Raw genomic sequence first — 16,535 nt, 5'->3', positions numbered from 1 at the left:
ATTTAGATTAATATTTGATAATAATAATGATGGCTAATTTTCATTTCTCTTTCGAAAATTATGGTTTTTTCCGTCACATAACAATCTTGGTGTCACAAGACTTTAGACACTGTTTGTCAAATTACATGAAGATGATGTTTTTTCTCAATTATGTGGTATATGGATCCAATGACAAAACAGTCACAAATGGAACAGGAAACATTGGGTAAGAATATTGTTTGGTCCCCAACAAGTCAGTAATGAAAAACATATGACAGTTTGTCAATGTAGAAAGCTAAGTAACCTTCTGCGTCGTTTGTCTCCCAAACCCAAGAGAATAAATCAACAATGAATCTAACTCAAGTCTAGAATGATTTGGCAAGTCTAAAATTAATCATTGTTGTTGGTTCCTTTTGGATTATATTTTGTAGTTTGTAGACATATATTGTTAGACAACTTTATTTCTGGGACAGAACATTAGTCTACCCTACCTATCACTGAAAAATCTTCAAAACTTTTCACAAATCACTTTTAAAACAAATGTGTTTAAAATCTTTTCCTCCACCTACTTTTTAAAAAAGTAATCACGAAAAGAGGACAAGAGTGTCAGAAAATTGGCATGACTGGCTTGTGAGGTTGTGGAGGAGTATAAAAAACTAGGACCCATTAATTAAAACATTTTCACATTGTCCATCAAACACTGAATCATGTTATGAAAAATATTGCCCAAAAGAAAAACCTCAGAGAAACAAAACAAACTTCCATCTCTCATGTAATGCTCAAGATTAGTCCACTCCTTCAAATAGCTTCAAAGAAAACATTTGAACAAAAATGCAAATTTCACAACTATTTTCCAAATACCAGCAACAGCTAACATTACATAGCATCATTCAACATGCTTGATTATCAAGTCTGATAGCTGGGTCCCCACAAACTGTCAACAAGTGCCAGTGTAAACAAATGTGTACACAAAGTTACACCTGGCTGATCAATAACCATCAATAAACAGTATGAAGCGGGCTAAAGACTGTCAAGCCGTCCACCAGATGGCGCCCAGAAACATGTTTCTATGATGATCACAAAACCCATCTTAATGGGACGATCATGTAGATATGATTGTTCATTTAATAGATGAGGATTAACATGCTCCTAACACCACACAAAATCAAATACTTGATTTACATCCGAAAAATCATAAATACATGTTTCTTACCCACACCACCTATTAAAATACTTAATTGGAAAAGTGGAAGAATGGGATTAGTATTTTAATTAAATTACCTGATATTCTATTTAGTATTTATTTTTCTTAACCCCCTACCTATCCAAGACTGTGTGTATGTGCATGTGTTTGCATGTGCGTACATGTGTGCCGGTTGTTATGTTTATACCACCACAACCTAAAAAAACATTGAAGTAAAATCTGAACAAAAGATATACCGTATTCGACGCAATAAGCGCCCACAGCGATATTTGCTAATATATTGGCAAGTGAACAATCCCAATTAGCACCCCTTCCGATTGATCAATGTACCCAAGACTTATTTATTCGTGTATAATACACACTGGTGTGTTACATGCACCCTTAATCATGGGCAATTAAATTCTGGAAAAATATATCTGTCGTATATAAACAGTTCAGGCCGTCAGCATAAACCACGAAATCTATCTTTCAACTCTGTTTTTTCAAACAAAATAATATTCTAATAAGAGCCCCCTATTTCTAATTTTGAGAGCGCCTAGGCGCTTATTATGTCAAATAAGGTAAATCAAAGGGTCCTTATCATTACGCTAAAATTGAAAGTCAAAGATGCGGGGTCCCCACACAGGGGGTCTCAAGGGCCACCTTAGTTTGAACACTGCTAACAGCAACACTCATTTGGAAACTAAATCACTGCTATTCTACATGGTCAAAGCTTGAGCAGTCTCAGATGTGTTGGTGGTGCTATTCTAACAGTGTTCATACCTCCAGAAAGTGGGTTCCTCTGGAACTTTATCTCTAGTAATGACTGTTCCACAGGAACCAATGTTACCAGAGAACTCATTTAATAGCTACTGTATTTGACCTAATAAGCATGATAAGCGCCCATGGCGATATTTGCTAATATATTGGCTAAACAATCCCAATTAGCACCCCTTCCGATTGATCAATGTACACAAGACTTATTTATTCATGTATAATACTCACTCGTGTGTTATATGCACCATTAATTATGGGCAATTAAATTCTGAAAAAATATATCTGTCGTGTATAATACGCACAGACTTTTCTTTAGTATCATTTCAGGCTGTCAGCTTAAACTACAAAATTTACGATTTTTTAACTCTAATTCTAATTTCTAATATATTTATTCTAATAAGAGCCCCCTATTTCTATTTTGAGAGTGCCCTGGGCGCTTATTACGTCGACTATGGTAGATCTACATTCAGCGGAACTGATCATCGCTTACATAATCATGTGAGTGTGAGTGAGTGAATACGGTTTTACGCCGCTTTTAACAATATTCTAGCAATATCACGGCCGGAACATCAGATATGGGCTTCCCACATTGTATCTATTAACTATCTTCTGGGTTATCAGCTCATCAAGAAATGCAGTGAAGTCTCTGAACTCATCATGAGCTGATATTAAGCTGATAGGAGAGACAACTGTCACGATTCAATGAAGAATGTAGTTAGAATGATGAATATGTTGTGGGTTTGTTTATTTATATCATCAGAAGGGGCGGTCGGGTAGCCTATTTGTTAAAGCTCGTCACGCCGAAGACCCGGGTTCGATTCCCAACATGGTTACAATGCGTGAAGCCTTGGGCCTTTTGTTTTATTTTGAGGCTTCTGAAAAATGGTTTCATTGTAATTGAAGCAGATGGTTTGACCTACTACATTCGGACAACATTGATACATGTTTATGTAATCCCATTGCTTCCCAATATACAGTACAGCATAATGAGTGAGACACTGCATAGCTCCACCTCAAGAGCTGATAATGATGGCTGTCTACTCATGCCTAATTAGTTTAATTGCCAGAACAAATGACAAAACCGCCCTGACCAGAGATTAAGACCATTATCACAAATTCTAGTCTTCATCAAAGGCTGTTCAAAGGCAGTGCTCTGGTGCAGTGCCAGTAACCCTGACTGCCTGGTCTATAACAACAATGTGTTGAACACAGGGCAAGATGGGTCCCAATGGACCTGTACTTATTGTGTCAGAGTAAAATGAAAAACGATAGTGTAGTTCCACTGTTTGCTTGTGTGCAACCAACAGCATGGATCATTGCACACCAATGGTTTGTTTGGTCAAGATGTGATTATTTAAATGTTGTCGTGGTACGTACGTTTGTTAAAATATAGTTGACTAAGTGACTAAGTGAGATGTGTTAAACGCCATTATTAACTAACATGATGTCAGCCTTAACTTATAACAGTGTGTCACTTAAATGGAGGAGGCAAGCTGAAGTGATCATGGTGATTCATTTACTGCTGTGGTCAAACCAAGAAGCAAGGGTACGGTGTCAACAAGCCAAGGATTACAATCAGGGCGATTCCCTGAAGTTTGGTTGGTTGGTTTGTTGTTTTACGCCGCACTCAGCAATATTCCAGCTATATGACGGCGGTCTGTAAATAATCGAGTCTGGACCAGACAATCCAGTGATTGATAGCATGAGCTTTGATCCACGCAATTGGAATCGATGACATATATCAACCAAGTCAGCGAGCCTGACCACCCGATCCCGTTTGTCGCCTTTTACGACAAGCATAGTCGCCTTTTACAGCAAGCATGGGTTGCTAAAGACCTTTTCCCTGAAGTACCTGTGAACAAGGGCTCCAGATAATTTATCATTCACATTGGGTATTGATAGTTATTTTGGGGTATTCAATATACGGTATTCGACGTAATAAGCGCCCCACTCTAATAAACGCCCATGGAGATATTTGCTGATATATTGGCTAGTGAAAAATCACAATTAGCACCCTTCCAATTGACCAATGTACACAAGACTTATTTATTTGCGTATAATACGCACTCGTGTGTTATATGCACCCTTAATTACGGGCATTTAATTTCTTGAAAAATATATCGGTCGTGTATAATATGCAGAGACTTTTGTATCATTACAGGCTGTCAGCATAAACCACGAAATTTACGATCTTTCAACTCTTTCACCAAAATTATATTCTAATAAGAGCCCCCTATTTCTAATTTGAGAGCGCCCTGGGTGCTTATTACGTTGAATACGGTATATTTACTCCCTTCCAGTCTATTTTTACAACAATGAGTAGACATTTTTTTAAAAATACTCTACTCATCAACAGGACACTGAGTCAAGTCAACTATTCTGTACGAGAAAATAGTCTAGGTCAGTCTAGTTTCGGGCCGGTTTCATATCCGAAACACATCAAAGTTATGAGGAATTAGAAAATAGTTTGTACATGCTTATTGATATCAATCCGAGATCAAGTTGGAAAAACGATATGAGGGTAAATGTGAATCAATGCCATATTAAGTCTATCGGGTATCGTATCGTATCGTGCAAAGATGCCTACAATGCACTGTTGTACTCGTGAACTGCGACATCACTACTTGAAATTCTGTTTCAGGTTACTTCTAATCTGAATAGGTTCGTGTGCTGCCCTAAGACATGTCAATGACCTCACAAAAGCGATATACCTGTCTAATTAGCAGTATCCAAGACAGAGCATCTTTTGTCACCCATTGTTTACTGCATGATATGTGAATATATGTGTGATGCCTGCGCTGGATCAGTAAATATAGTTGTGAATACTACAAAAGTAGGCAGCTTTCGTGAAGTATCCCAAAGTTTGAGACCTGACACCAGTATACAACATATCAAGATGGCATCTTATCCTCAAGTGTCACCTGTTCGCCCCGATTATGTTTCTAGGTTTGTCAGCACCATACCTGTGCTCCTGGGTTTCACCAAAGTGGTAAACGTCTAAGACCTGCAGCACTTCGGGCTTTCCTCCCACATTAAGCTGACACGCCGTGATATAACTGGAATACTGTTAAAAGCAGCATAAAACCCAACTTACTCACTCACTACTCAAGTGTCAACTTCTCATACAATGAAACACAACCTACCGAGATATGCTTACTAACTGATTAAATTAATATCCAGACAATAAGTTAATCCGAATAAGTGTCAGGAAGTCGCAATGTTCCACACCTACTTTTCCAATACCAAAAACAGGATTCTATTGGTCATTTAGCACATTGTTGACATGAATATTGCGCCTTGCATCAAGAACTGACTAATTCTTTCACTACACATGCAAACTGTCTGTTTGTTCTTTCACAAAGGAGGCTCCATTTACAACTATGCATGCTGGTTAGAGCTAACAATACACTGAATACACTGGATAAACAGACGTAGGTGTACACCCCGTACGTCTTTCAACACAGATACCTGTTGATCAAGTCATTAAACCTTTATATATACAGCTGTCAGCATTTACATTCTCTTCATGTCGAAGTATGTACCCCCAGGCAGATTGACCAATGGCAATTGTTTTAACAGATGATTACCCAATGGGCAGGCTTGAAACAAGGGATTGCCCAACAGCTTTTGTATATTCTGACATAGGTGCAACTCCATAATGTACAGCATGCTTCATTGGCCACAAATGTGGGTGGGAAAGGGGGAGAAGGTGGGGAGGGAGGGAGAGAAGGTGGGGAGGGAGAGAAGACTAGGGGGCACCTGTTTGTCAAGGATTGAGTGGGACGTTAACACGTGTTTATGATGGGTGAATGGACAAAGAGGTGAAACTTGAAAATCCACATTTTATGTCACTTTGAACATGAGAGACGCCACCACATGATTGATTATATATTTAAAGGGTTATGGTAGAATTGTGTCAATTCATCAGTGCAACTTCCCATCCTTAAACAAAGATCTTGTCTTCAAAAAGAGTCACGGCTGGTAAAACACAAGGTGCATTTTGACATAACTGTGCTCCACCGTACATGTCACAGTGACACCGCTACTGTAAACTATATACACCACCCTTAGTCGCACAGCAACTTCACACATACATTGTATATGAGATGTAATAGTTGAAACAAAATATATGCAAATTTGCCCTCAATATTGTTTTCCTCATTAAACATATAATGGTTTCAAAAACCAAACTTGAAAACTTTAGAGCAATAAACTTGCTCTCTCTAGCATCGCATACACTATAACTTCACTGGTTAGCTATGCAGATCTTGTTTACTTCCTGATTCTAAAAGTAGCCATGAAATGGGGAGAAACATATCACTTTCTCACAAACAAACCTGATCTATACTAACGAATGAAGACAATAAATTGAAAATATCACCAAAATATCATTGTCAATGCACCTTCTTTGAAACAAAAGTACAGATATATGACACAGTGGGGTGCATTTTTTCCCACAGTTTTCGTAGACCAGAGTGTGTAGACAGCTTGTAGAAGGATTTCACCCTTCTGTAAGCACTATTCCAGCCATATCATTACAAGGGACACCATGAAGGGGCTTCACTTATTGTACTCATGTGGCGAATAGGACCTGGGTATTCACAAGCAAACGCTTTCACCAATAGGCCACCCTACTGCAAATGTAGACGAGAGTAAACTCTGTGATGGAGTGACTTACCTTTGACAGTTTCTTCTTGTCCAGTAGCGAACGACCCGTCTTAACGTTGGCACCAATGAAGATGATCTTACACGGTTTAATATCCGTGGGTTTGTATCCCTCCTGTGGGTGAAAGCCATTGCGCTGATCGTCTGTAATACTAGATAGATCCAGTTTTGGAATGTGGTTTACAGGTGTCCGGACAATTTGACTTGTATCAAAAACCTGAGACACTGGTTTTTTAGATTCCGAAACAGATTTTAGATTTTTTCTAAAATTCAAAAGATTAGCATTATCTCGCGGTTCTGGGGGTTCTTCTATTGGAGTATTGTTCTTGCGTTTTCTTGCTACAGGGGGATCTGCCTCTGATTGAGACGTTGATGATCGTATACTATTTTCCTCTTGACTAGAAGAATTATTTACGACCGATGCTTGATGATGTCCTGTTTGGTTCCCGTCTTTCTTTAACCGATCTGATATAAAGCGTGGGATTCCCTTCATAGGTCCAGATCCCTCAGGTAGACATTCCACAGGAGTTTGATCTTGTGAATGTAAATCCAAATGGGTATCCAAGTCACTAATGGATTTTTCACTTGGAAATATATTATCAAATTTCGAACTGTTTTCATAACTAACACTTGTTTGAATTCTTGAGCTTGGTTCTTGTGGGTAGACTGGTTCTGCCGTTGATCTAGAAAGCCCACCATTTGAGCTGGTTCCATTGATGTTAGTTTTAGTATCAGCCTTTGATGGTTTCTCTTTTTCCATCTTGAAATCTGTGTCGGATTTTGTAGTTGAGTTTGCGGTGTGTTTTTCTGTGGTTTGAGTGGTCTCTTTTATGGTTGAAGCAGAATACTGTTTAGTTTTAGATGACCGCACAGGAGCTATTGGTGGTTTTATAACAGCTGAGGAATCAAAGACCTTAGACACCGATTCTTCAGGCCAAATGCCGCCTGACTCAACGTTCCCATTATTTCCACTTTTGATAACCTCACTTTCTTGTTTGACCAAATTTGCATCATTAACAAATGGGGCCACAGCAATAACAGGACTCTGTCTTGACCGAGGTCTTGGAGTTGGCAAACCACTCTTCTGATCTAACAATACTCCAACAGGTGGTTGCGGAGCCTTGCGCTTCTGTGATGGCCCAGTTGCTGCCTCTGTTGTTGTCTTGGAAACATTACTCTGTGTAGACTCTGTAGATACAGATGGTGAAACTTTGCTAACAATCTTGTGTGAAGAGAAAGGCGGGCTTTTCAAATTATTTGTTGGAGAAACAACAACAGGCCCTGTAGCTGTTGTGTACACTGGCAGGGGAGGGGCGGGAGTCGGCTTTTCAAACATGCTGCGCACACTGAGAACAGTATTGGGTTTTGGAAGCTCATCAAAATTGTTAGTGTCATCCTTCAAACTTATCACCTGGGGTCCAGTGAATTTTCCTGGACTATCCAATGCCTGAGATATTTTTTGGTCTTGTTTGTCCGAATGTTCTTTTTCAATAATAATAATGTCATCTCGGCCTAAGAAAGGTGCATCCGTTGACTCTCTGGGAGATTTCACTTTAGATTTTTTATCACTCGACTCCGATATAGAGCGATAAGTAGGTACCCTAAGAGGTCGAAGAGGCTTACTCATGTGGTTAACGTTTTCAACACTCTTACTGAAGCTAGACAACCCTTCCTGGACCCGTCTGGGAACATCTTCCTTATTATGTACATCATGTTTGTGATGTCCGTCCAAAAGGTTTTCCAAACTTGAAGTCCTCTTCGGTCTGTAACTGTAGTCTTCCCTGGTGGAGAGTGAGGAGAACTTGCCCATAAGTTTGTGTACAAACCCTGATCCCGGTTTGTATACGTGGGGTTCATCTTCTTCAAATACACCATCATTTTCTTTGATATTTGCTGATCTAAGAGTTCCAGATCCCTCGTGCACACTTGGATCGTCAACACGACTCTCGGGTCGCTGGGTTCGAATCCCATAAGTTTTGAAAAAAGGATTGTTGTGAACTGACACAATATGATCAGAGTCATTCAGATGTCCTACCTTATTTTTCCCCGCCATGGTTGAACTGTTAATATCCTGTTCGTCTACACATCTGTCACTTCCAGATCGGATCCCATTCACGATTATAGAGTCACCAGTTACCCTGTTTCGTTCCTCACCCTCCCGTCTCCATGTTGAGCGAAACCTGTCAATGTCTTCTGATCCGGTCGCTGACAGACTCGACTGTGGCCATGTCGGAACTGATGCCATATCAATAACACCAGGCATACATAAGAATGATTCACCACCAATTAAATATCCTTAATTTCTGTCCATCGTTCGAGGATATCCAGTTTTGGGGTCTCTGTTGTATTTTGTTTCTTCCGCCGGTGAAGTGTGTGTCTCGCCTCGGAGGAAGGAGGGGAAATTTTGACGTCACACTAGAGCAGAGTACATGCCATCCAAGGTGAAGGTCGCATGTGGTGAATAGCGATGCGACTGTCTCGCGCTGCCCGCGAGAAGGAGTTGTTTAAGATCTCTCCGACGTTAGAGAAAATCAATTCGAAAAGGGGAATGTTTCCCTAGTTGAGTAATAGCGCAGACTACAACCACCGGCCCCACGGGGAAGCAAATTTGAAGCAAAATGTCGCTCAACCTTTGACCCACAACTGTAAGCTAAGATCGGTGATTCATTCAAAAGGCCCCGCCCAAGACATCAATTGTTCTGGGCAAAGTATTAACCCAGCCGTACTACAGGTTCTTTTCATCCCAGGGGGTACTGAACCGTAAGGTGACTAATTAGGGCCCTTGTTGTCAATAAACTTTAGAGGTTTAAGTAGCCACGGAACTTAGTGTGTCCCCTTTCAGATCACCGCGCTGTTGGGTACAAAACATGGAATATGCGCTGCCCATGAAATAGGATTATTGCTGCCGGTATCGGTTTGGTCAACAACATTATTATTTTCAGTGGAGTTATGTTATTTATTATTTGTTAATGTATTTTCTTTTGTATGATACGCACTTGGGCATAATGCACCCCCTTCATAGGATGCAGTGTTTAAATGTTATTTTAATCATTTTCGCAATCAGTCAATAATAATTCTGAGGGTTTTTTAATGCATATATTCCCACACTTCTCCACGTTATTTCTAAGCTATGCCAAGCTGAGATATGTGCCTATCACTTAGATATAAATATAGTATTATACGTTTTTAATGTATAACGGTGCTTGTATTGAAATACTAGAGAATAATAATGTAAAAATTAACATGTTTTTATTTTCGAAGGAAGATTATATAGTTCAAATTCGAAATACCTTGAAGCTGTCAGCTGAACCATAATCAAAATTTTCACCAAGCTTAAGTACTACATATATACGTATATGAATACACTTTGTTTCCTCTTATATTCCAAAATAGTCTTGGGACATAATCCTGTTACTTTAATCAGCCATCCTCTTAATTATATAGTCATCACTCACACAAGCACCTGTCAGTGGGTGGCTTCAAACGAGCAGCCCGACATCTCTCATGACGTCACAGTACATATAGATATGACGTCACAAACAGTAAGCTTATATCGTTTTCTGTGAGACTTTCTTATCCGGTTTGTCAACAGTTTATTACGCTCGCTTACATTTCCTGTTCTATAATAGTTCTCCGATAAATACTGCTCAAATTATCGAATCAGCATGTGTTTGTACTCAAATAAACATAAACTCACACCACATACAGAATATACTAGGATAGAAGTACCGGCATGTGGTTTTGTTTTAGTATTCAGTAGATGTACGCTGACACGACATAACGCACCTAGAGCTTAATGGAGGTGTCATGGCCCGGGCGTATGACGTTGCGTAATTGTTTTATGCAGGAATAAAAGTTAGTCTTTAAAATGCTGACTCAGCCAGGTGTGTCATTGACTAAGAACACAGGATGCTCGTCTTCGTCAACGCCCGCTTCAGAACATTTACACGCGGCTGTAGAACAGACACACGTCACTCAACATACAGGTATACAAACTAAACCAAGGTAATTGAAACAGACGTAAAAGGTCCTAGTTGTGGCCAACCCACTTTTCTTTTTGTCAAATAAGACGTAAGAATGTTAAACAGAAGAAATAGATCCAGCGGTACGACTTCCACATACATGTCTATATGGTACGTCAGCGGGCCAAGATGACACTCTGGGACGGAGCCCGTATCTCCGGGACGGTGATGGTATCATTCCGCGCGCAACCCTAACCATCCAGGTAACAATCCTCAACATGATTAGGGTGAGCGAGTTAAGAGTACGCCGCTTAGCATTGTCCAGGTATTTTACGACAAGCAGAGGCAGATGTAGGAATATACTACCCCAGGAGGGCTGAAATCAGAGGGAGGGGGTGGGATAGTCTGCATTTGACTGATAAAAATACATCATTTTTTGGTTCACGTCACTGGATGCGACAACTTCATTCGACGTTTGTTTGTTTGTTGCTTTCCGCCGCACTCAGCAATATTCCAGCTATATGACGGCGGTCTGTAAATAATCGAGTCTGGACCAGACAATCCAGTGATTGATATCATAAGCATCGATCCACGCAATTGGGATTGATGACATGCATCAAACAAGTCGGCGAGCCTGACCACCCGATCCCAGCATAGTCGCCTTTTACGGCAAGCATGGGTTGCTGAAGACCTATTCTACCCCGGATCTCATTCGACGTATGCTGAAATACTATTCCTTCCTTGAAATGGTTTCCCGTTAAATTTCAATGTCGAAGTACAAACAAACCTATTGAGTGTTTCTAATAATGTAAAAGGCGCACAGGTCCATTATTCATGTACAGGGCATTACCATACGCCGCTTGACATAGTTCAGACACGACACAGATATTACATTCATGATTAGCATAGATGAGAAAGAAATTACCATATTTTAGGTTTATATATAACTGGAGCATCCTGTAGAAAATTACTGTATATAGCTAATTCAAAGAATAGAAAATTTACAAACGTCTTAATAATCCTACTATTGTTACAGGAAAACAATGGAATCAGCTTGTCTTAGGTTGGATAAATGTAATGGTATTGGGGAAGAATACTGGTTCGTAATCCTATATGGAATGAACAGATCAGGCAGAAATGGAAACAAACATATTGTTAAACTTGTATGGTATTATAATGTTCTCATCTCTTTTAAAGCTTTAGTCAAACCCGTTACAGGGCTATTGTGCTGGTAAACTAAGGCCCACCACGTGAGCCATGAGATATAAAAGAACTATATTCTGTCATGATCACGTGTGATTTCTATTATTATGTAGGGTCATATTCTCAATGGAAATACATATTGTATTATTAAAACACAATAACTACGACTAAGAGTGAATGACTGATGTTTTATACCACACTTAGCTTCGGTTATATTGCCCTGGATTGTAAATTATGGAATCTGAACAGCCAAATTAGTTGTTAATAGACCCAGCAACGACACACACTGACATAGTACACGACACACTATCAACCGGGGCCCGCACTGTAATAACTTGATAGTAAGGGCGGTGGGGTAACCCAGTAGTTAAAGCGTTAGCTCGTCCCGGCGAAGACCCGAGTTCGATTCCCCACATGGGCACAATGTGTGAAGCCAATTTCTGGCGTTCCCCACCGTGATATTGCTTGAATGTTGTTAAAAGCGGCGTAAAACCGTACTCAATCACTTACTGGTTGTAGTTGACTCGTACTACAAGCGTGGGTAACTTGGGACCCACTGGACCTCAGTGTACAACTATAATACCCACTGGACCTCAGTATTCGACTATAATACCCACTGGACCTCAGTGTACAACTATAATACCAACTGAACCTCAGTGTACAACTATATTACCCACTGGACCTCAGTGTACAACTATAATACCCACTGGACCTCAGTGTACAACTAAAATACCCACTGGACCTCAGTGTACAACTATATTACCCACTGGACCTCAGTGTACAACTATGATACCCACTGGACCTCAGTGTACAACTATAATACCCACTGGACCTCAGTGTACAACTATAATACCCACAGGACCTCAGTGTACAACTATATTACCCACTGGACCTCAGTGTACAACTATAATACCCACTGGACCTCAGTGTACAACTAAAATACCCACTGGACCTCAGTGTACAACTATATTACCCACTGGACCTCAGTGTACAACTATAATACCCACTGGACCTCAGTGTACAACTATAATACCCACAGGACCTCAGTGTACAACTATGATACCCACTGGACCTCAGTGTACAACTAAAATACCCACTGGACCTCAGTGTACAACTATAATACCCACTGGACCTCAGTGTACAACTAAAATACCCACTGGACCTCAGTGTACAACTATAATACCCACTGGACCTCAGTGTACAACTATAATACCCACTTGACCTCAGTGTACAACTATAATACCCACTGGACCTCAGTGTACAACTATAATACCCACTGGACCTCAGTGTACAACTAAAATACCCACTGGACCTCAGTGTACAACTATATTACCCACTGGACCTCAGTGTACAACTATAATACCCACTGGACCTCAGTGTACAACTATAATACCCACTGGACCTCAGTGTACAACTATAATACCCACTTGACCTCAGTGTACAACTATAATACCCACTGGACCTCAGTGTACAACTAAAATACCCACTGGACCTCAGTGTACAACTATATTACCCACTGGACCTCAGTGTACAACTATAATACCCACTGGACCTCAGTGTACAACTATAATACCCACTGGACCTCAGTGTACAACTATAATACCCACAGGACCTCAGTGTACAACTATATTACCCACTGGACCTCAGTGTACAACTATAATACCCACTGGACCTCAGTGTACAACTATAATACCCACTGGACCTCAGTGTACAACTATAATACCCACTGGACCTCAGTGTACAACTATAATACCCACAGGACCTCAGTGTACAACTATAATACCCACTGGACCTCAGTGTACAACTATAATACCCACTGGACCTCACTGTGCAACACTGCGATAACATAAGTCGAAGACGTCCATAATGTCATCAATATCACATCTCCATATTTTCATAAACCCATCTTATTAAAATCAGTTTAAATAAATATGGCCATGTTCTCCAGTTCTTAACACCTCAATATATGTCTATGCATGTCCACATCGTCTTCCTTTGGTTCTAACTAGAAACGACGAATACCTGTTGGATTTAAATTCCTTTGTCCTTTATTAGAATCGAAGAAAGATACATTTTTGAAGAAAATGAAGAAAGAATGAACATATAGACACCCTATCATACAAAGGCTAACACGTAGTGATTGTTTGTTTGTGAGTACATTTGTAATCACTTACATATTGCAGGTAATTGTAGGTTATACTGACATGCTTAAAAACGTCGTTCTACCAAATAATTGTTGACAACGTTTTGTTTCTGGTTTTTTTTTTCATTGTCTATCTCGTAAGAATATACTGAGTTCAGTTTAACAACCTTTACCCCTGAAATTTTAGATAATTGCATTCATTCCCTTTCGGTAGATGTTCAGTACAGACGGTAACCAGTTATAAGCAGGTGCACATGGCTTGGCCAGTCGGTGGCGCTAGGGCCGCAGACACAGTGTGAAGGATGTGGACGGGTTCAGAGATCAGGTGTTATTTACGTCGCGTGTATATTGGGAACTCGACATATCGATCGTTGTGGAAAAATGAGACTAGCGTGGGTTGTAAATAAAGGGAGGTAATCAGTACAGGCTTATTGAGAGTCTGTGCGCGTGACTGTAGAATGCGTACGTAAAATATACAATATGAGAGAGAGAGAGAGAGAGAGAGAGGGAGAGAGAGAGAGAGAGAGAGAGAGAGAGAGAGAGAGAGAGAGAGAGAGAGAGAGAGAGAGAGAGTAGTGTTCGCTGTTCTGTCCCACACGCATGTAATAATTAGGAAATAACCAATGCGCTATGAGGAATTATTAATTAACCGTCCCAAGTGAAGGAATGAGAGAAGTCCCGAGCCTTTGGCGATGGACTTACAGCAGTCATTTACGAAAGATATCATCCATAATCCAAGTATTGAGTGTTATTGTAAATATATTACTTATTTTTATATCATGAAAACGAACAAAACCCGTGAGAATGTCAGCATTACATATATAAATTCATTCCGTAGGGACCCCGGAGTAGAACGAGTCCCCAACTGGCTGTAAGAGGCGATCGAATTGGGCTACCCGTAAAGATCCAGAATAGAATTGATCTTCAGCAACCCATGCTCGTCATACGAGGCGACTAACGGGATCGGGTGGTCATGCTCGGAGGCTTGGTTGATGCATGTCATCGTATCCCATTTGCCTAGATCGACGTTCATGATGTCTATCACTGGATTGTCCGGTATAGATATGACGATTATATAATCAATTATGTACAGACCGCCGTCATATAGCTGGATTATTGCTGAGTGTGGTGTTACACAACAAACAAAACGAAATATATAAATTAATTGAACCTATTGTTAAGAAGTCGTGATATTATCGAATTGTGAGGCCATGAACAAAGAATTACATCAGATCGAATTGCCACCAACAATGAAGGAATGTGACGTCATATCGCTTCAACTGACCAAATAGCACTGATAATCGCTAAAAAGTGCAAATTCGGAAAGCAATAATATTCGATCTTTCTAAACTTCTGAGTAATATACACCTTAGTCTCCACTTTTTGAAGAAGTATCCACCTCACACTTAGCCGTAGTTAAGAAGCAATCTTATATCGCCGTAAAGCTAATATGGTCAACGCGACGTCAACAATGACCACATATATTACGCAATGCTGTTGAGCGCGTTTCATTCTTTTAACGTTTGCTTCAGTGGATTTTTATACACTCGCTTATCTTTATTAAAACTGCCTGGCAAAAGAAACAAAACATGAAATGGTTATTCGATGGTGATGTATCTGATATGGTTGTCATTGGCGATATGACATGCAAACTGACGCTCAAATGACGTCTCGGTGGAACACGGGATCGCAAATTTCACAGTACACAGTAATATTAGTAGAGTGAAGTGTCAATTTTAAAGTCTGTACTTATTTTCGCCCGGACGTTCCTATAAATATATTTATATGTATAATAAAAAGCGTTGGGTATTAATCCTGAGATTTCAAGGTACGATGTGTTCATATCATCAATCATATAACTAATAGATTTAAACAGTGTGGCACGCCTGTGTCAATATTATCATCCCAGACAACTTACCCAACTCGCCCCAGGGCCAGTGTAACTCTCGCTTTACTTATAATCGTCTTCGTAATGTTATTTTATGAAATAAACATGTCACCACACCCTGCATTGTGTTTCATTTGTACCTTTCGTGAACTGAACACATTTTTGTGTGCGATAACATAACGTTTATGCCCTCTTCGTTAAAATAGAGTATGAACGACACGGTAGAAGCATTTGAAATTCATCCTCTATATCATTTGGCGCGCGCGTGCGTGCGTGTGTGACAAACAGACAGACAGACATGTTTATTCGTAGTTCAGGCCTTTTACAAATATAGTTACAAATCTAGTGAGTGAGTGAGGTTTTACGCCGCTTTAAACAGTATTCCAGTTATATGACTGCGTGTCAGCTTAATGTGGGAGGAAAGCCCGAGGTGATGCAGGTCTCAGACGTTTACCACTTCGGTGAAACCCACGAGCACGGGTATGGTGCAGACAAACCTAGAAACATAATCGGGGCGATCGAGATTCGAACCCACAATCATAGGTTTCAGGGGTGCCCAGGGGAAGAAACTCTGCACAGCAAATCGTGGCGCCTTAGACGACTGGGCCACTAGTGCACCCTACAAGTGGGAGTTACATAGAGGTTGTCCTCATTTTGTCCTTGCTGTTTCGACGTAACACGTCCCTTATGCTGTAAAAGATAAACACAGCTATACAAAATGTGTTTTTCATCTTC

General features: G+C 40.2%; 1 protein-coding gene across 1 annotated transcript in view; it reads right to left on the bottom strand.

Annotated features, from left to right (window-relative positions):
• The window catches only part of LOC124142463, a 73,523-nt gene extending 64,101 nt beyond the window's left edge, over positions 1-9,422 (bottom strand). Inside the window, exon 1 of the mRNA XM_046510938.2 lies at positions 6,618-9,422. Within this exon, the coding sequence (XP_046366894.1) occupies positions 6,618-8,867 (2,250 nt within the window). The 5' untranslated portion in view covers positions 8,868-9,422. The remainder of the gene's footprint in view (positions 1-6,617) is intronic.
• Between the last annotated feature and the right edge of the window lie 7,113 nt (positions 9,423-16,535).

This window comes from Haliotis rufescens, unplaced genomic scaffold (genome assembly GCF_023055435.1).
Source record: "Haliotis rufescens isolate VD_foot unplaced genomic scaffold, xgHalRufe1.0.p SCAF_8, whole genome shotgun sequence".
Classification (NCBI taxonomy): Eukaryota; Metazoa; Mollusca; class Gastropoda; order Lepetellida; family Haliotidae; genus Haliotis; species Haliotis rufescens.
This window is presented reverse-complemented; position numbering and strand designations above follow the sequence as displayed.